The sequence below is a fragment of the Lithobates pipiens genome, unplaced genomic scaffold (genome assembly GCF_037356315.1).
Source record: "Lithobates pipiens isolate NorthernLeopardFrog02 unplaced genomic scaffold, aLitPip1_a1.2 Scaffold_11, whole genome shotgun sequence".
NCBI classification, from domain to species: domain Eukaryota; kingdom Metazoa; phylum Chordata; class Amphibia; order Anura; family Ranidae; genus Lithobates; species Lithobates pipiens.
Window position 1 is genome coordinate 20,358,412 of NW_027507696.1, and position 22,043 is coordinate 20,380,454.

At 40.6% G+C, this 22,043-nt stretch overlaps 1 protein-coding gene across 2 annotated transcripts in view; it reads left to right on the plus strand.

The window, feature by feature from the left end:
• Window positions 1-22,043, plus strand: part of RNF31 (ring finger protein 31) — an 84,326-nt gene that overhangs the window by 22,552 nt on the left and 39,731 nt on the right. Inside the window, exons 2-12 of one of the 2 annotated variants that reach the window (XM_077469547.1) lie at window positions 3,256-3,440; window positions 4,103-4,246; window positions 6,788-6,943; window positions 7,055-7,114; window positions 12,648-12,696; window positions 13,526-13,688; window positions 13,770-14,385; window positions 14,471-14,668; window positions 16,713-16,961; window positions 20,153-20,335; window positions 21,768-21,974. In XM_077469547.1, the coding sequence (XP_077325673.1) occupies window positions 3,285-3,440; window positions 4,103-4,246; window positions 6,788-6,943; window positions 7,055-7,114; window positions 12,648-12,696; window positions 13,526-13,688; window positions 13,770-14,385; window positions 14,471-14,668; window positions 16,713-16,961; window positions 20,153-20,335; window positions 21,768-21,974 (2,181 nt within the window). In that variant the 5' untranslated portion in view covers window positions 3,256-3,284. The remainder of the gene's footprint in view (window positions 1-3,255; window positions 3,441-4,102; window positions 4,247-6,787; window positions 6,944-7,054; window positions 7,115-12,647; window positions 12,697-13,525; window positions 13,689-13,769; window positions 14,386-14,470; window positions 14,669-16,712; window positions 16,962-20,152; window positions 20,336-21,767; window positions 21,975-22,043) is intronic. The other variant, XM_077469553.1, reaches the window with a different exon arrangement.

Sequence of the window (22,043 nt, forward strand, 5' to 3'; positions counted from 1 at the left end):
GCTCTTTTTTATTCTAACTCTATGTCCACTTGGATAGTGGGGATAGAACCTGGACTCACGGCGCAGGCGCCGTTCATCCTCAGCAATTTTCGGAATCTGTGTTCCTGTGTACTGCGCATGCGCAGTACGCAGGGGACACTATCTGATGGAGGACACTATTTTACAAGACACCGGCTTAGTGTGTAAGGGGCATAAAAGCTATTCTAATAGTTTTTATATAATGCAACAACATTCACAAGTCCCAGTAGGGCACCCAACATTACAGGTGACTTATTTTTCCAAAGAAAATACATTTTGCAAACTGATACTGACTAGTATTCCAATGTTTCTTTTCTCCCTAAGTTTTTCTCCCATCACTCAGCTAATGGGGACCCGCTGATGGAGAAGGGCAGGGGAGGGTCAAATAAGGATGCTATGTAGGCGACTGACATCCTCTTCATCAACTGATGATGCTATTGGTTATTAGGACACCGTTACCTAGGAGGTTGTAATAGTGCACAATGAAAACCTGTGACTTGGTGTAACTAAAAATGTGCAGCGTTCATCCACACGCCAACTTGTTTACAATTTTTGGGCAGTTTTTAGGCATTTTACCTGGGCACCCTGGTTGAAAAAGGCTAAATTAGACTATAAGCACCATTGAGCTCTGCGGCCAAAGGCTTGTAGTTCTCAATGAACTGTGAGGGCTCTGGTGAACTTCCTTGTAGTCCATTGATTCTTCCAGCCAATCAGTAACTGTGTGTCTGTATCAGAGATATGGGCAGACAGTTTACTGAGTGTCTGCAGGTTCTCTCTGCTGATTGTGGCTACAATGTAAAAAAAAATACATTTACATTTTTTTTTTACCTGCAAAAAAGATGTGCATTTAATACTGTAATGTTTGATACAAGTTGCATGCAGGTTGTTTTTTTATATAGTTTTTTAGCCATTCCTGAATGTTAATACTGTATATCCACATTTTTGTATTGGAACTGCCCGACTCTTCATTTTATGAATAAATCTAGTTCTGTTCAAGGGATATATTTCTATCATTTTCCTCTTTCTCTGTAATATACAAAGGTGTAAAGAGATGTTTGTATGCATAGTAATGCATGTTATTTATATACATATATTGCTATGTATTTTTACACATCAGATTAGTTAAAAAAAAAAAAAAAAAAACACAACTGCAAATAAACATTTCTGCAGAACTCTATAGTTATGCAATATTAAAAAAAAAAAAAAAGTGTAAAGATTATACAGTAGATGGGTATATTACCAGAAACGAAAGCAATATCTACATCATTCAAGTCCCAGCATTGCCTAAAACACTGTAAATGGGGATATATAACAGTAATGGTAAAATCAAAGGACCATTGTGGCCTTAATCCAGGGCTTGACAAATTTGCTTGGAATCTAGGAGCCAGCTAAAAAAGTTAGGAGCCAGGTCGGTAACGGCGATCCGGACCTGTCCCTGGCCTGACATGGAGACGAGTGAGGGGAAGATAGCGCAGCCCGCAGCCCCCCCCCCCCCCCTGTCTCCAAGTCATTGCCCATAGCTCTTAGAGGGACATTTTATTTATTTATTTATTTTTTTCAAATGACAATTTTTTTTTTTAATTGCATTTTAGTGTAAATATGAGATCTGAGGTCTCTCTTACCCCCGATCTCATATTTAAGAGGACCTGTCATGCTTTTTCTATTACAAGGGATTTTTACATTCCTTGTAATAAGAATAAAAGTGACAGAAAATTTTTTTTTTAAAAGAACAGTGAAAAAATAAAAATAAAAAAGTTTAAAATAAGAAAGAAAAACCTTTTTTTTTAAACGCGCCCTGTCCTGCCTGCATATGAAAGCGGTGTTCAAACCACACATAGGAGGTATCGCCGTGATCGGTAGAGCGAGAGCAATAATTCTAGCCCTGGACCTTCTCTGTAACTCAAAACATGCAACCTGTAGAATTTTTTTAAACGTCGCCTATGGAGATTTTAAAGGGTAAAAGTTTGTCGCCATTCCATGAGCGGGTGCAATTTTGAAGCGTGACCTGTTGGGTATCAATTTACTCGGCGTAACATTATCTTTCACAATATAAAAAAATAATTGGGCTAACTTTACTGTTGTCTTATTTTTTGATTAAATAAATTATTTTTCCCAAAAAAAGTGCGCTTGTAAGTCCGCTGCGCAAATACGGTGTGACAGACCGTATTGCAACAACCACCATTTTATTCTCTAGGGTTTTAGAATAAAAAATATATATAATGTTTAGGGGGTTCTAAATAAAGGGAATGAGATAGGCAGGTAATAGAAAAACAGGCAGAGAAAGCTCCATTAACATTGCTGGTTGTCATGCCAACGGCCACCACAAGCGGGCGCCAGATTCCAGAAGGAATCATAGGACCGCAGAAGGCCTCAAAGCCACGGCCTCAATTACCGGCCGCCGGCGGAACGGCCCGACGCGATCACGCTGGGGGGGTCCACGGAGACAGGATACCCCCAGCTGTGCTGCCCCAGGCGCCAGGTCGCTATTTCTAGTCGCAAATGCGACCTGGTGCCTGGGTTTTGTCGAGCCCTGCCTTAATCAACCTCCAGGGAAAACAGAGTTTAAAAGGAATTCTGTAGAAATATCAGGAAAGGAGCAAGTGTACTTATTGAGTCCATTCTCAGTCTGGGAATAATTCAAGAGTTCCCTGAAGTAAGTCTTTAACTGCTTGTCGATTAGGATATTTCAAGAAGGCGGGTTCAACCTGGTGTGCAGAAGAGGGCGGTTGTTTGGTGGCTGTATAGACTAAACTTTTGTTTTGCATTGGATGTTCGCATTGTGCATTCCTATGGATAATTCAGTGTGAGAAGAAGATTGAGGTATCAAGAGGGCAGCAAGCATAAATTCTATGCCAGGCAAGCCAGTTGAGGATTTGGAGACATCAGAGGAGGCAAATGCTCTTTGTGGAAGTGGAGAGCATAGGCTAAATTAATATGCGGTAAAACAATTTGGTCAAGAAAAAAAATCTGTGTACAGTGATGTACAATGAATCCAATCCCTATTGTGTCTTGGAATAGAAGCCAAATTACACCGTTCACACTCAAATTCAGTCTGCCATTGATAGGGTGCTGCTGTAAAGAATGAAAACTAATAGTCACACTTCTTCCACCCCAAAATAACTTTCTGAATGGCCTGTAAAGACTGCTCCATTAGATTAGGAAGGGCTTGGGATGTTTAAAAATGTTTGGGTAAGCTACAGTTTTAATGAAACTAGTCCTTGTAATCCTATTTATTAGGTCTTTATGGTGGCCATATTGGCAAGGCCATGGCGAACGAGCAGCTCAGAGATGTTCTGGAACTTGCTTTAATTAACGAGCCAGAGGCAGTAACAACGGATCTGCTTGACAAGATGTTCGAAGTCCCTTTCAGAGAACGATATCGTAGGCTGGATTTACCAAGTCTTCTTTCAGGAGGGGAACAGGTAAATGTTAATTACCGTATTTATCGGCGTATAACACCCCAAGTTTAAGAGGGAATTTAAAAGGAAAAAACTTTTAGGAGGGAAGTTCAAGGAAAAAAACGTACATTTAAATGCCCATCAATGCAGCCTTATCAGTGACAAGGCTGCAATGCAAGGCTGCAAATGACTGACAAGGCTGCAAATGAGTCATTTTGCAGCCTTGCATTGCAGCCTTTTCAGTCATTTGTAGCCTTGCATTTAGCCTTGTCAGTCATTTTCAGTCTTTTCAGTGTGTTTGCTATTTAAAAATGGCGCCGCTGAGATACAGAGCGGATGTCCTGTGTATCTCGGCGGCGCTCGGTAGTTCTCGGCGGCTTTTGGCTATTTTTGGTCACATTCGGTCCTTCTTGGCTATTTTAGGTCGTTCTCGGCTATTTTCGGCCACACTCGGCCATTCTCTGCAGCTTTCGGCTTTCCAAAAGCCGCCGAAAACAGCTGAGAATGGCCGAAGATAACCGAAAATACAGGGGAAGCCTATTATACGCCAATAAATGCGGTATATTCTTTTGTCCTTCATATATACCAAGAAAGCTTGAACCCGTGCATTTTTACTGCAAATTGCATCCATGAAGATTCACTTATTCTAACAATTGCTGTGTTTTTTTCCTTCAATATGGGCTCAGGGACCAGCTCTGCGGTCTGTAATCACAGCTCTCAATATACTAGAGAAATATGGGAAGAACCTTCTTTCACCAAATCGACCCAAATTCTGGAGAAGTGTCAAGTTTAATAATCCCGTATTCAAGACAACAGTGGATGCTGTTGAGGTGATATTTTTTTATTATACTAAAATGATGTAATTTGCAAATGGGGAAAAAAGCGTCTTTTTATGAAATGATTGCACATTAAAAAATACACAATGGTAACAAAAATAGAAACAATAATAAAAATAGCTAAGGGGATATAAGGGGTTAATTAGGCCTGATTAGTGTTAACTAGGGGTTCAATCAGAAATACATTTTATTTATTTTACCACGTTACATTATTGTTCAGAAATTTCCTATTCTTGATGTATCCGATATTAAATCTTGATCCAATCTCTTGCAGTTTCTATGGGCAGTATGGGGCTGTTCAATAAATTTTAGTTCTGGTTCACACCAGGATCCCAATGGAACACGGGGCACAAGTTCCTGCACGTACTTGTTGGGCTGAAATTGCACTACTTTACAAACAAAACTGTGTACTGTGGCACCATTCGATTTTGGTGTCCGCAAGCGCACTGCTTTTGTGATCTGCCTTTGGGGTGCTGTGGCACCCACAGCAGATCACAAAGGCAGTGCATTTTGAGGTGTAAACTGGCTCTTACAGAGTGTGGGACGTAAACTTGAGCACGTAGTATGAAAAGGTGTAAGGTCCTGAATTGTATATTATCTGCTCTCCTGTTTTAGGAAAAGTAGCTAATTATTTTTAATTAAACGTGTAATTTTAAAGGACAACTTCACTAGAATCAAAGTTATACTTTTTAGAAGTGGGTTTAACTAACATTCATGTTTCAGTTCTGACAAAGCTGGAAGGTGACAAGGGAGTCTGGGTCGTTAGGTATACCATGTGTGGGAGGCACTACCCCTTTGCCCTGAATGGGCAGAGTGACAGTACTTTTATTTTATTTTTTTTAACACTTTGACAAGTGTGCTAAACATTAGACATATTCAGCAAAAATGCTCAACGTGAGCACAATGAGATGTATAATGCAAGTAAACCTTCATATAACAAGATATTGGAGAATACAGATAAAGCATTGCTTGGATCATAAAACAAAAAGGAAACGTAAAATAAGTCAACGTTGTACACCTGGGTACATAGAAACAGCAGTTGGAGTACAATGTTTTAGAAAGTTTAATATACCATATCCCTAAATCAGTAGACCCAGCAATATGTTTTCTTGGTGGAAATAGTAAGAGTGGAGAAACACCACGCATCCCATATTTTATTATATTTCTTAGGGCAACCTCTTTGTTCGTATGCTAGTTTTTCAAAGGGCAATAACTGATTTACGATCTGAATCCATGTTCGGACAGATAGATGACTGGGTTTAATCAATTTGGAGACAAATCCTAGGAGTGCATGGTACAGAAAATAGAATAAGAGATCCGTCACCTGTTTCCAGTAGCGAGCTCTGACGGGACACACCAAAATTACATGTATAAAATCAGCATTTGTGGTATTGCAACTCACACAATTGGAGGTGGGTATGCTATGCATAGCATGCAACCCGAGCCCATCCTTTTTTGAAGCCAGTTAGAGCCTCAGGCCCTAATCCTGTGTTTCTAACCCCCCCCCCCCCCCCATTGGAATCCATGCAATGTAGATTATAGGCCAGGCGCATGGATTGGGGTGCAACACCCCTGTCCCCATATGGATGGACTTCCACTGAGTTAGAAAGTAGGTATATATCTCAGAAATTAGTCCTACAGTGCATTTTTAAGTAGATAAAGTCATGCTATGGATGACCCCATTATGCAGCTCATTGGTTAGTGGAACTAAAGTCTTTGGTGATTACCTCTCCTTCAATGGTCCAATATCCCTTACTGGCATCTTTACCTGTCTTCTCCTGGGAGTCGTGCTGAGGCTGTCTTCATTGCTTGATGTGGGATGATGTCATTTAGCCATCCCAGCAAACAGGATCTGTGTCAGAATGTAAACCGAGCTGTGCTTGCGCAGCTCAGTGTGCATTCCAAAGAAGACTGCAAACAGGCAAGCAAGTGGAGTTATTTTATTGTGGAATAGATATTGCATCTCTCTTCAGCAATAAAGAACCTGCATACTCACTGTTTTTTTTAAACTGAAGCTTTAGTTCCGCTTTATTGATGCTATTTGTTTGTACAATTCATTTTTACTGAGATTTTTTTTGTAAAATAAAGAAGCAATAAGAGGTGAAACATGACTTTTGTAATATATAACATTGTCGAGCAGTGTGAGATTCCAGTGAAATCGTGGCTGAGGGGCCTATATACAACTAATGACCCCTGGGACACCAAATTATTTGAAAGCCCATGTGGCCTGTAGTAGTTTTCTTTCAGTTCCTGAGGAATGTTATTAGGTTTAAAGAAATTACAAGTTTACTTTTATTAGGTAGCCCATCACAGCAATGGGCCAATAAGGATGTGAGGTAGGGGATTGGGTCAGCTCAGGGCTAAACCAGGAAGTTTTGTGGGGTGTGGGAATTTTACCTTTTAGGCCATCCCAGGATTTAAATCCTCTAATGCATTCCTTATCTGAAGCTATCTGCAGACACTTTCTATTGGACATATTTATTTTTTTGTCTGTCTTTTCTTTTATCGTTAATACCCCAGTTTAATGTCCTATAGGGTGGACGCCATGTTTTGTCATTGTATGGATACACGCACTCTCTTCCGGATGGCCTCAGCTTTCCAGATTCAGTGGCTGAGCCAGATACAACTAAAGTTGCTGCAGTAACTGCTGATGTCCTTATCCTCCATCGGGAACTTAATCTTCTGATTTCGGTTAGTGTTGCATTATTAAATCTAAACATTGTTATTACTATTCATTTTTCAAAAATGTAATACTCCCATTTTCTTTTAGTTTGCTGATATTGTTATGGGTTTCCTTTACAGAATTCTCACCCACACCAGGATGAAGCTGCTCAAGAACTATTGGGAGCAAAACTGTCACAGGTAGGATGGCATGACCGTGTAGAGTAGATCATGAGGATATGCTGTGCTTAGGCTTAATGTTATGTTTATTTTGCTTAACGCAGTTCTGTCATAGGGAAATGCAGTGCTGTCAAGCATAAAGTGCAGGCACATTTTTCAAGTGGTTGTAAATGTCAGACATGAAATATGAACAAATCATATCCCTCTATAGTGTGTCTCAATCCAGAGCACTAAGTGTAATTTCTGTCTGATGTCTTGTTCCTTTACTAGCTGCATGAGTCACAAAAAAGATGCCAGAAGAGGGATCTCCAGTACACAGCCTGTGATTGACAGCCTTAGCTCTATTCCTGTGCTGTGAGAAGGGGGGGTTTTACCCTCCCCAAGCAACTTTGAGCTCTCCTCGCTGAGCTCTGCAGTGTCTGATGTTAGCTCCCTGTTTTCTTACAGCTCAGACAAGCTTTATAAATACCGGACTTTGAACGAATGTAGAGAAGAGAGGACTGCAGATAAGCAGGCAAAACTTATTTAGGAAGATTTTTTTTTCATCTCTGTTTATCACCAGTCCAGTCACTTCACTGTGAATATGTAAGGGTTTACAACTCTATGTTCTGTAATGTCCAAGTCTCCACTGTTGGGCAAGTCACACTTGCTGATTGCAGTAAAGCTTGAAACGAAATGGAAGGCTATATATAGATGCATCATCCAAATAAGAATTTAAGAAAAAAAGAGAACAAATGTACGGACTTTATCAGTATCAGAATGAGATGCAGCAACCAAAATTATATCAAAAAAAAGTATTACAAAAATGTAAAATTAACACATTTTAAAACATTCAGAGCAAAAGTTCATATAAGAATGTAAACAATTGGCCAAACTGTGTTAGCTTGTACTGTTCTGTCGATGTCGACGTGGTTCACAATCTGCTTCCTCTGGACCGTTTAATCTTGACAAACAGTAGGCCTATCCAAAAGAAATACAACATAATTAAACCTAAACATGCAAGGTAGACAGCATCGCATATACAGCACAAATAAATATATTGAAATAAGTGAAGAAAGAGGGGCGAAAAGCATTTACATGCCTCCAAAGTTAGGGAAGATAGTGGATAGTGCAGATGTAGCTCTGTATTTAATAGCATAACATCATAGAGAAAGAGAGAACCCTTTCAAAATCATCCTGGCAACACAGGAAAAGTCCAGGTGGTTAGCTGTCTTGTCATATATAATATATATATATTATATATTATATATATATATATATACATACACCTTTTTGAACTTAATCAAAAACTTAATGGGGCAGAGGGGAAGGGGGGCGGACACATAATGAAAATCAGGGGTCTCACCCCAAACTGACTAGAAAGGAGAAAAAAATCAGATCAGGATGTGGAATCAACCACACCTCTATTGATAGAAGCTATATCCTATGATGTTAAAAATATCTATATTAGATATCATATTCATCATATGCTCCTTCCCACAAGTTGCATAAAAAGCCATACATCCACATAGCCTATTACAATTACCATAATAAGTAGGTCAAACAGCTCGGTATCTGCAGAGTATTAACCTGTACAGGTAAATTATAGTGCCGGATATGCCTAGTATCTAAAAAAACACAATAAGTGTCCTCCATTTAGAATCCAGCAAATATATACAGAAACAGAAGGGTGAATAAAACATCCAATACCAGCTATATCATAAAAGGGGAAGAGTATATATAATATATATATAGATCCACTTAGTCTGATATGTGGTTTTCTTAAAGCAGGTCTCTCTACAATTAGTCTGACCCCACTTCAAGCAGACCTCTGAAAACAATATAGAACCATTACTTTAATCCAATATTCAAAACCATCAATCCACCAGCCACAGCCATCCAATGCAGCTTACCTCCAAGACTGTCCTCTTCTGCATAGCATCAGCCACCATTTTCACTGAAAATCAACAGTCTTAAGTATCTGTGTTTGGCGCCAAAAAAAAAAAGTGTCTAATCACCTAATATACCTGTGTCACGCAGACCTGTCCTACCTTTAGTTGTGGTGATGACTCATGAAAAGAGGGTCACGCCCGTTGGCAGTGAAACCTGCTTTAAGAAAACAGCATATCAGACTAAGTGGATCTTCTCATATACAGTATCTCACAAAAGTGAGTACACCTCTCACATTTTTGTAAATATGTTGTTATATCTTTTTATGTGACAACACTGAAGAAATTACACTTTGCTACAATGTAAATTAGTGAGTGTACAGCTTGCATAGCAGTGTAAATTTGCAGTCTTCTCAAAATAACTCAACACACAGCCATTAATGTCCAAACTCCTGCCAACAAAAGTGAGTACACTCCTAAGTGAAAATGTCCAAATTGGGCCCAATTAGCCATTTTCCCTCCCCGGTGTCATGTGACTCGTTAGTGTTACAAGATATCAGGTGTGAATAGGGAACAGGTGTGTTAAATTTGGTGTTATCACTCTAATGACGCGTACAGACGATCGGAATTTCCGACAACAAATCTTTGATGTGAGCTGCTTGTCAGAAATTCCGACCGTGTGTATTCTCCACGGACATTTTGCTGTCGAAATTTCCGACAACTGTTTGAGAACAGGTTCTCAAATTTTCCGACAAAGACTTGTCGGAAATTCCAAGCATGTGTACACATTTCCGACGCACTGGCTATTGAACTTAATTTTTCTCGGCTGGTCGTACGCATTGTACGTCACCGCGTTCTTGACATTCAGAATTTCCGCCAACATTTGTGTGACCGTGTGTATGCAAGACAAGTTTCAGCCAACATCTGTCGGAAATAAATACAGGGTTTGGTTGTCAAAATGTTCGATCGTCCGTACGGTGCATTATTTTCTCATACTGGTCACAGGAAGTTCAACATGGCACCTCATGACAAAGAACTCTCTGAGGATGTGGAAAAAATAATTTTTGCTCTACATAAAGATGGCCTAGGCCAGTGAGGGCGAACCTTGGCACCCCAGATGTTTTGGAATTACATTTCCCATGATGCTCATGCACTATGCAGTGTAGTGGAGCATCATGGGAAATGTAGTTCCAAAACATCTGGGGTGCCAAGGATCGCCATCACTGGCCTAGGCTATAAGAAGATTGCCAAGACCCTGAAACTGAGCTGCAGCATGATGGCTAAGACCAATACAGCAGTTTAACAAGACAGGTTCCACTCAGAACAGGACTTTCCATGGTCGACCAAAGAAGTTGAGTGCACGTGCTCAGCGTCATATCCAGAGGTTGTCTTTTGGAAATGGATGTATGAATGCTGCCAGCAATGCTGCAGAGGTTGAAGGGGTGGAGGGTTTAGCCTGTCAGTGCTTCAACCATACGCTGCACACTGAATCAAATTGGTCTGCATGTCTGTCGTCACAGAAGGAAGCCTCTTTTAAAGATAATGCACAAGAAAGCCTGCAAGCAGTTTGCTTAGGACTAAGGACATGGATCAGTGGAACCATGTCCTGTGGTCTGATGAGACCAAGATAAACTTATTTGGTTCAGATGGTGTCAAGCGTGTGTGGCGGCAACCAGGTTTGGAGGCAAGCGTGTCTTTCCTACAGTCAAGCATGGTGGTGGGAGTGTCATGGTCTAGGGCTGCATGAGTGTTGCCGGACTGGGGAGCTACAGTTCATTGAGGGAACCATGAATGCCAACATGTACTGAAGCAGAGCATGATCCCCCTCCTTTCAGAGACTGGGCCACAGGGCGATATTCCACCAAAACTACCCCAAACATACTAAAGAAGGTGAGGGTAAAGGTGATGGACTGGCCCTCCAGACCTAAACCCTATTGAGCATCTGTGGGGCATCTTCAAATAGAAGGTGTTGGAGCGCAAGGTCTCTAACATTCCACCAGCTCTGTGATGTCATCATAGAGGAGTGAAAGAGGACTCCATTGGCAACCTGTGAAGCTCTGGTGAACTCCATGCCCAAGAGGTTTAAGGCAGTGCTAGAAAATAATGGTGGCCACAGAGAATAGTGACACTTTGGCCCCAATTTGAACATTTTCACTTAGAGGTGTACTCACTTTTGTTGCCAGCAGTTTAGACATTAATGGCTGTGTGAGTTCTTTTGAGAGGACAGCAAATTTACACTGTTATACAAGCTGTACACTCACTACTTTACATTGTAGCAAAGTGTCATTTCATCCGTTTTTTCACATGAAAAGATATAATAAAATATTTACAAAAATGTGAGGGGTGTACTCACTTTTGTGAGATACTGTATATTGGTATGTAGCCTCTACCTCTTTTATGATATAGCCAGTATTGGATGTTTTATTCACCCTTCTGGGGAGTGCATCTGTATATATTTGCTTTATTCTAAATGAGGACACTTATTGTGTTTTTTCAAGATGCTAGGAATATCCGACACTAAAATCCACCTGTACAGGTTAATACTCTGCAGATACTCTGTGAGCTGTTAGCCTATCACAATTACCATAATAAGTAAGGCAATGTGAATGTATGGCTTTATATGCAATTTGTGGGAAGGAGCATATGATGGTTATGATTTTCTAATATAGATTATTATTTTTAACATAGGAGATATCTTCTATCAATAGATGTGTGGTTGATTCCACATACTGATCTGATTTTTTTTTTTTTTTCTCTCCTTTCTCCTCTTTTCATTTGGTTTGGGGTGAGACCCCTGTTTTTCATTAAGTGTCCGCCCCTTGGCAGCCCCTCTTCCCCTCTCTCACTTTATGTTTTTTATTAAGTTTAAAAAGGGGTTATATATGACAATACAGCTAATCCCCTGGTCTTTTCCTGTGTTGCCAGGATGATTTTTGAAAGGGTTCTCTCTTTCTCTATGATGTTATCCTGTTAAAAAGCTACAGCTACAGTATGCATGGCACGACATTACCTTACCTAAGTTTGGAGGCATGTAAGTATTTATTTTTCTCCCCTCTTTCCTCGTTTTATTGAGGCTATGCTGTATATGCAATGCTGTCTACCTTGCATGTTTAGGTTTAATTATTTTATGTTGTTTTTCTTTTGGATAGACCTACTGTTTGTCAAGATTAAATGGTCCCCAGGAAGCAGATTGAGAAATGCGTCAACCTCTTAAAAGAACAGTACAAGCTAACACAGTTTGGCCAATTGTTTACATTCTTATATCAGTTTGTGCTCTAAATGTTTTAAATGTGCTACTTTTACATTTATGTAATAAACTTTTTGCTATAATTTTGATTGCTGCATCTCCTTTTGATACAGATAAAGTCCGTACATTTGTTCTTTTTTTTTTTTTCTGGTAGTAGAGCTTGTTCTCTTCTTCCTGTCTGCCATACTTTCATGTTGGCCTATTACTATGATGTTAGATATGATGTGTGTGTGTTGGGGGTGAGGTAATCAAGCTTTGACACTACTAGGAAGCATTGTCTAAGATTTGCACCAGTATTCAGCATTTAAAAGGAAAACCTGGAGATTACTTCTTCTGTAGGTGGCTGTACTACCCAACGACAGCATTTTTTTTTGGTTCTTTTGAATGACATTCACTTTAAATTTCTTTTATGAACATTTTATTCTTTCTGTTCCCATAGCCATCTTTCGTTACAGATGCCATTCCCTTCACTCAGCCTCACTCCTCAGGTAACCATGTTGCATATTTGTAGTTATAATAATTTCTGTCTTCAACTTTTGTTGCATACAATATGCTCATTGCAAAGTTGTTGAAATGCTAGTAATCCAATTTTATAGGAAACGGTTATGTTTTGGAAAGGTTGCTGTTTCTACTGATTTTCTGCATTCTGATACCAGGGTTTGTAAAAATCATCCTATTCTTTTTTTTATTGGAAATATTGGACAGGTTCTGTGATTGGTAGATATGAATAACAGACATCGCTTTAATATATTGTCATATCGGATATACTATGCGCTGCTTAGCTGTAAGCATGATGCAGATAGCCCTTTGTGAGCAGTGAAAATATATATTGATAGTGCACACAACATAGTAGATACCTTTGTTCTGTTACTGAAAAACTAACAGTAAAAAAAGTCAAATAAGCAGTTTCTGAAAAATAGTGGCCACAAATATGTGCTGTTGATCCTGTCTTAAAATGGCTATTCAAACAACATTATTTTTCATTCGTCCAGCAGACTGAATGAAAAAAATCGTACAAATTCCTCCATCCACACAAACGAGGTAAATTCCTCCCCTGCCTGGCCATTATTTTCTGACAGAGGCACCCGCCACTGTCAGAATACGTCGGTCAGTGTCTATAGCTGAAAAGATTTTCAACGTGATCCTTTGTCAGAAGTCGATTTAAACAATTGGCTTCTGTCAAGTGGAGGAATCCCACACACTAATCGGATTTCTATCAGTGTGTTTGGCAAGCTTTATTTGTCACTTGCTTGCATGGATTTGTTATGTCTTCTACTGATTAAACAGTCAGTTGATAAACTTTGTTTTTTTTCTCAGAAGGCATTTCTGCTGGATGCTGCCTTTGTGGGGTGAAGAATATCTCTGTATTGTGCACTTCATGTAATGAAACACTCTGTTCGGCATGTGATCAGCGAGTACACTCTCACCCCAACCGATCACATCACCTGCGCACTCCTTATGGTATTTCTACTACTCACAGGTACTGGCCACTTCTTGGTTTTAATTATTGTAAGGTTAGCAAAAGACCATTTAACAGATGATTTTTTTTTTTTTTTTCAAGGCTTAAGGAGGAGGAATTTATTTCACACCTCTCCTCTCGTCCTCCTTGGGAATGTATGACTTGTAGTACTTTAAACAAAGGTGGTTCGGTGCTGTGCATCACTTGTAAACGTCCTCGTGGCTGTAACAACATCATGTCCAGCATGTTACAAGAAACTTCCTTGCAGAAGGATATATGGGAGTGCCAAGCATGTACCCTACAGAACCCCTCTTCTGCTGTGCTGTGTGCAGTTTGTGACCGGCCTCGACTAGCTCGGAAACCATCTAGAGAAAATGCTGAGTCCTCTGTGTCATCTAAAGATGGCACAGATGCTAGGGATCGCTACAAAACTATGCCCCTTCCTCAAAAGACTGGCCCTTTGTTGACGGAGAAAGAAATACAGCAGTCATTTGCATTTGGTAACAAAATGGAGAGTGTGGAATGCGCTAACCAAATATCAAGGATCTGCGTTGCAGGAAATATTGGTGCTTTCCCAAAGAAGGATATCTTGGATAACACATACACATCTGAGAAATCCATCAATGACCCAGTCCACTCTTTAAGAAGCAGTCTGGCCAGTGTTGCTGAATCATCAAAAGGAAGCCTTGAGCAAGGAATAAAAGTGAGAAAACTAGAGGTAATATATGGGGCAGCTAGCAGTCAGTTTATGTGTCATGATATGTTCAGATTTTTTTGCGTGACTATTGTTCTATGATCTACAGGGCTGGGAATGCTCCCACTGCACCTTTTACAACAAACATAGTGGACGTGTCTGTGAGATGTGTGACCGCACAAGTGGAGTGGCAGGTCCTGCCGGAGATAAAAAGATACTTGACGCAAACAGGCAATTACTAAACCAGGAGGAGATGAGGCAGAAGCAGCTAAAAGAAGATGGTGTCAAATTGGTTGCCTTAATTAAGGTAATGGTAATTTATCACTGTATCTTATACATTGCATGACTTGTTATTACAGATCTGTACGTGAGCACCAGCCACTTCACAATGTATTTATCACTGCCAGATTTATAAGCTGTATGGAGACACCGAATATACAAAGAAATTACTATTTTTTTTTTTTTTTTTTTTTTTTTTTTTTTAAGCATTCTTTAAAGAAAAATGTTTTCATATTTTAATAACAAAGTACAGCAAAATACAAGCCACCTGAAGAAGTACTGTATTGTTAAATACTGCCCAGCAAATGTACTCCAATACTACTGCATGTTTTTTAAACCAGCTTAGTGGTGGACATGTATTTCTGGTAAGCTGTTCTTAAATATCACTGCATAAAACACACATGGCTAATGCGTACATGAATGGCAGTGATCTGAGCTGTTGAGAGCCCCAGGTTCTGTACCAATGATCAGGACACGGGAAGTCTGATACCTGATCGCTGTGACAAGCAAGTCCTTTTGTAAAAATAATTAACTAAAAAAAAACATAGGTAGATCAAAGTTTGATCTAGGTCAGTGTTGGGGTCAGAGTCCATGTATTTTAGGTAGGATTTAAACATTTTTTTTTTTAAATTTGTATCAGTGTCAGTATGTTTTAGGTAGGATAGAAAAATGTGCACTATTCTGGGCCTTATTATGGGTACAAATAACATACACATATGTGGTATTGTTGCAATTGTCAGGAGCAGGTCAGTTTATTTTTGGTGGTAGGTTTTGATAAGAAATATTCAACTATATTTTAAAACATTCCAATTTTTTTTTCTTTACTACTGCCAGTTTTCTTTTTGGTAATGAAAATAAAAATCAAGATATATCATTTTATCACCAAATGAAAGTCCATTTTTGTCCTGAGAAAAACAAGATATAGCACCCCTGGATACACTAAGTAGATAACTTGTACAGTCGTACTAACACATGCCAAAGATGCAAAACTGTGTTCAGGTTAGGATTTGTTTTACCCTCCTCATTAAAAGGTTAAAGTGGTTGTAAACCCTTACAAACCACTTTAACCTACAGGTAAGCCTAGATTAAGGCTTACCTGTAGGTCCAAGAAATATCTCCTAAACCTATATGGTTTAGTAGATATTTACAAAAAGACAGCCACCGCTGTCTATGGTGCATGCGCCGTAGACAGCGGCGTGCAGGCGCACTGGGCAGGCCGCAGATCGCGGCGATATGCCGCGAGTGTCGGCTACCGTGCGCATGCGCGGTAGTAACGTCATCGCTGCTCCGGTTAACCACAGCACCAGAGCAGCGAGACCCGGTAGTCCTTCCGGGATCCATGGCAGCGGCGGACATGAAGACGGAGGACCGCTTCAGGGGCTTCATTCTCAGGTAAGTTATTCATAATGAGCTAGTATGCTATGCATACTAGCTCATTATGCCTTTGCCTGGCAGGTTCCTTTTTTTAATTTTATTTTTTCAACTGCCTTTACTTCCTCTTTAAGGAGCCTTAAAGTGGTATTAAAGGAGAAGTATAGCCAAAGCTTGTTTGGCTGTACTTCTATGGATCACAGGAGTGCAGTTAGTTCTGCACTCCTGTGACCTGTTTTCGGCAGCGAGCTGGGTGAAGTCCACTCTCTGCTGATGTCACAGAAGTTGGTCCCGGCACCGCGTCATCCCCACAATGGAAGTCGGAATTCAAGCTGCTGAGGCTGAGCTGGCTGCTCCACCCCCTCCATAGCCCGTGCTCCAGTGAGTGAGGAGGGGGTAGAGCAGAGAGCTGTGACTGATTGTCTCCAGCTCTCTGCTCAGGAAGCTGTCAGAACCAAGCGATTGGCGGTGTTCAATTGCTCGGTTCTCAGGGGAACAGATGCAGCATCGGACCGATGCTGCATCCACCTAGGTAAGGTGGCTAGGCAAAATTACATCTAGATATTTCCAGTGTAAATTCACTCAGAGCTGAGGTGGGCATAGACATACTCCACACATCCAAAATATTTAGATGGAGCTATTTTGGCATGCTTGGCACACCCATAATATCCTTTTAACTTTTTTTTCCCTGCAACTAACAGGAAGGAGAGGCTCATGGGGTGTCCCCTGAAGAGGTGTACAGTACCGTTCAATACTCTGGAACAGAGGTGCCGTTAGGGTGGCTGCAGACAGAACTTCCATATGTACTGGAAAGGGTGATTGAAGCTGCCCAGAAAGCAGCACCTGACCTGGGGGCTTTTACAGCAGAAGAGGCTCGTACCGCATGGGTAGCTAGTGGAGGTGACATGGAGGATGCTGTGCACTTATGCATTATACAGCGGAGGAGTAAGGTACAATGATTAAGACAAGCATGCTCTTTGATCTCTCATTTATTAATGTTAAAGAAGTTAAGACTGACCATCCATCATCCGTCTTTGTTTTTTTAATGTCCATCCTTAGGGCCCTTTCACACTGATCATTATTCCCTTTAAATACTATGGGACTTTTCACACCTCATTACAGATGCAGTGCGTTTTGAAAAGTCCTGCATGCTGCATCTTTGGTGCGGTTTTTGAAAAAAGCTTCCCATTGAAATGAATGTTAATCAAGGTAAAAACGCACTGCGATTTTGCGTTTTTGGTGCTTTTTTGAGTCACATGTCTACTTTTCACTGGTGCAGGCAACTTAGAAATGCACAGCAAATGCATCTGAAGCACAGAAAAATTGTGGTTGTGCATATGCATTTTTAACGCGATTTTGCTACAGAGTACCCTAAGCTAAGTCCCAGCAATGCTACTTTGTTTTCAAACTATACTGACAAACTGTATGTTGTCTTTTATTTTTTTTTGTTTTTGTTTTACTAACCGAATGTTGCACCCATTTTCATTGTTAAATCAAAAAATAAAATGAGAGTTAAGTAAGATTCTACCAGTGGTATTGGCTAGGGCAGATCTGCATTAATTAGTGTCCTGCACTAATTATCTTGCTTGTGAGGAAAATGGGCAACTATTAACATCTCTCAAGGTGTTTAGCACTGCTGTTCTGTTTTTTTTTTTTTTTTTTTTTTTAAGGCACCACCAGCCTTTTTCTGTTTAGGCTCCGTTCACATCTAGGACTTGCTATTTTACAGGCGTTTGACGGGTGTTTTTGCAGCGTTTTTGTACAAGCGTTTTTGAAGTTTAAAAGTTCATCAATGTAAAAGCAGTAAAACGCCAGTAATTTGCCAAAAAAGAAGCTCATGTACTTTTTTGAGGAACAGGCGTTTTGCTTTAGGTGACAGAATGCTCAGATGTGAACAGGGGTCATTGAGATGAAAGGGATTTGTCTTGTTGGGCGTTTTTAGAGCTTAGGCTTAGAGCAGAAAAACACCCAAAAATGCCTAGATATGAATGGAGCCTTAGAGAAGACCTGGTATGTCTTATTTAATTGGAGTATCCAAATTATAACATACAGTTGTTTTCAAAAATTTAATGCAGTGGCTTTAACCAGTGCCCAGAACTGTTCTACTCATTACTGGGTGTGTGCTCCACTATCAAAATGCTGCTGCCTATAGACATACTATCAGCCTGATGCATCAACTAGATGGAAAAAATGGAGGTGCTCTGCTGGCTTCACACAGTCAGATTTTGTTCCAAATTTGATAGTAGAATTATCCTAGAAAAAAAGAGGGCATTATTTATGATTCATTCATGTTAGAAATAATTAGTGTTGTAAAGAGAGCAACATTGGTTTAGCAGTACGTTGAGTCATATATTAAAATTCAAAGGCCTAGGTCAAATTATATACAGAGAAAAATGGCTCCTCCCGTTGGCCATCAGAGCATGCCTGATGGCTGTTTGTTGGGCAGGAAGTCAAGTGAGAAGAAGATGGCCCCCACTGGTCTCTATGCCCTTGGAGGAGCGGCACAACCTCTAACACCCCTTCTGGTTCTCGAGCATGCAGAAATTATTTTTTTATTATTAAATAAAAAAATTTTGACCCCCACATGTCTCAATAAAGAGGACCTGTCATGCTTCTTCCTATTACAAGGAAAGTAATCAAAACAAATAAAGGCACAGTGTAAAAATGTGAGAAAGAAGTGAACACACGTGTAAGTCGCATCCACATATGTAAACGGTGTTCAAACCACACTTGAGGTATCACCGTGATCGTTAGAGCAAGAACAATAATTCTAGCACAGGAATTCCTTTGTAAATCTAAATGAGGAAACCTGTAAAAAAAATGTAAACCGTCGCCTATGGAGATTTTTAAGTACTGTCATTTGTCGCCACTCCTCGAGCATGCGCAGTTTTAAAGCATGACATGTTCGTATCCATTTACTTGGCATAACATCATCTTTCACATTATACAATAAAATTATTAAATTATATTACCATATAGCTGGCCATGGACCACACACACAGTCCCCAGCCATGGTCCTGAGATGGAAGCGTTGGCGGTCCTGGCAGATGTAAAAATTGCCCTTTCCTTTTTTTTTGAGATTAATGATTTCTTTATTTTTTTAAATCTATTCAGGGATAGGGATGAGCTCAGGCGTGTCCGCATGGTCCACGTGCTGAGCCTGTCAGGAAGTGGGCGCAGTGCTGTGCTAATCACAGGCAGTGAGACATTGCCCAATCTATGCAGTCGCACATCGGGACAATGTCTCACTGCCTGTGATTAGCGAAGCGCAACGCTGCGCCCACTTCCTGGCGGGCTCAGCACGTGGACCATGCGAACGCGCTTGAGCTCATCCCTATTCAGGGATAAGGAGAGATCCCTAAAGAGGACCTGTCATGCCTTATTTCGATCACAAGGGATGTTTGCATTTTTTGTGATTGCAATAAAAGAGACCGTGAAAAAAAAGTTTTTTTAAAGCGCCCCCATGCTCACAAGCAGCAGCCAACGCATATTTAGGTTGCACACACATATCTAAACCGTGTTCGCACATGAGGTATCGCCGTGAATGCTATAGTGAGCGAAATAATTCTAGTGCTAGACCTCCTGTGTAACTCTAAACTGGTAACCTGTAAACATTTTTAAAGCCCGCTTATGGAGATTTTTAAGTACCAGAGTTTGTCGGCATTCCACGAGTGTATGCAATTTTTAAAGCAGAACATGTTGGGTATCTAGTTACCATAACATCATCTTTTACATTTCACAAGAAAATTGGGTTCTGTACTATTTTTTGTTTTTGCATTAAAATATATTAAATGTATTTTTTTCCCAAAACATTGTTTGAAAAATCGCTGTGCAAATACCATGTGACACAAAAAATGCAACTCCCACATTTTATTCTCTAGAGCCTCTCCTTAAAAAAACATATTTAATGTTTGGGGGTTAAAAGTAATTTTCTAGCAAAAAATGCAGATTTTTAGAAGTATGTGAGAAGTGTCAGAAAAATGCCTGGTCTTTTAAGTGGTTAAAAATGCCAGCTGTTTATATGAAGTACTTAGAAATATAGTTTCTTAATAGCTGTAGAATGCTTGTAAGTTGCATCTGGTTTGTGGTATTGATCAGAAGACTTTGTTCAGCATTGTGGTCTATATGCTCTGACATCCAGGTAGAAGAACTATGTACATTGGGTTTCCAAAACCGCGATAATGTGGTTGCTGCCCTTTTTGAAACTGCTGGGGATGTTGGAAGAGCACTCTGTACACTACAAAAAGCACTTTTAGAGCCCTTTCTTCAGCGTGTGTGGGAAGACACAGACGTTCCCTTGCAGCTGGATTCAAAAGATAAGCAGGTATGTATGTTGTATAACTTTAAACTTGTCTTCCATACCTGAGTTGATCACTGTGGCATTAGGCTGCTAAGGCTTTATGCTACAATCATGGAAAGGCTGTAGTCTCTTAAAGTTGTTCTAAAGTCAAGTATAATATATATTATTTTTATTTATTTTTTTACCTTAATACATTATTTCGGAGTTATTTTTCTCGATCCAGCGATGTGCCTGTCTGCAGCAGTGCTGGTCTTTCACCCAGCTCTCAAAGGACAGATTGATAGCGGTGGGAGCCATTGGCTCCTGTTGTCAATCAGATCCAGTGAGGAGGGGGCGGAGGTGTGCAGTGTCTGTCTATGGATGCACACAGCCCGACTTTGGAGCATGCCACCACAGCACATGATTTGTTATGGGGGCACATTCAGGAGAGAGGGAGCGGAGAGCACTGGTGTGGAACTCCAGAGGGGCTGCTCTGTGCAGACCACCTCTTCTTTTTTTTTTTTTTTTTTATTCTAGGTTAAAGGGATTGTAAAGTAACATTTTTTTTTTTTTTTTTTATTATTTTTTTTTTTTTTAAATAACAAACCTTATATTTACCTCCACTGTGCAGCTCGTTTTGCACAGAGTGGCACTGAACCTGCTCTTCTAGGGTCCCTCAATGGCTGTCTCTACTTCTTCCCGCAGCTACTTCTCACGTTCATTCGAGCTCCCTCGCATGGTGAGAAGCACCTGTGGACGCGCATCCGTGATACAGTTGGCGGCTATAGCCGCTCATTGTATCACACGGCCTCACCCCCCGGCGCGCCGTGTCATTGGATGTGATTTGACTGCAGCGTGAGCCAATGGCTGCGCTGCCTTCAATCCATCCACTACAGCCAATCAGCGGCGAAGAGGACGGCGGGGGCGAGTGCGGGACTTTCGAGGGGTGAGGTAATAAAACGGGGGGACTGGGGACGCGACGACACTGAGATTTTTTTTTTCACTTTAATGCATAGAATGCATTAAGGTGAAAAAACATTTACCTTTACAACCCCTTTAAAGAATTCCAGTCTTTAATATCACAATAACTATAATTTTGTAACTTGTGTCAATAAAAGGCCCTTACCACATATTTTGTTCCAATCAGAAGGGGTTTAGCTCACAGTTCCCCTGCTGATTGGAGCAGAGCAGGCTGATGACACATCCTTGTCCGCTAAGTTTCTGCAGAACGGACATGGCTATAGCCTGCTGTGCTTTATGGGTGGCTGGGAGTAAATAGACTCCACTGTCCATTTGCACCTGACTATCCTCCAGTCCACTACGCTTGAACATAAGCGAATGGATCCCTTTCCGTTTTTTTTCCCTAGCAAACCTGGAGGTAGACGGGTGTAAAGGGACACACATCTGTCCATAGGGATAAATGGATGTGTAAAAGGGGCCAAAAAGGGTGTAGTTGTAACAGTTTGTGATCCCATAGGCACTTCTACGAAGATTGCTTGCAGAACATTCTCTACACAGTTGGGGCCGCGCTGAACTGGCTTTGTCGCTGCTCCAGGAGGGTGAAGGACGCTTTAGCCTGCAGGATGTTGTTGAGGCGGTAAGAGAATCTCAGGACCGTGATTTCATCAAGAGGATGCTAACTCAGGAGTGTGCAGTCTGCGGATGGGAACTTCCCCGCAACAAGGTGAATTCTCCAACTTTTTTTGCAATGCAGCTCATCTGACTGTCATTTCCTTAGGCCCCTTTCACACTG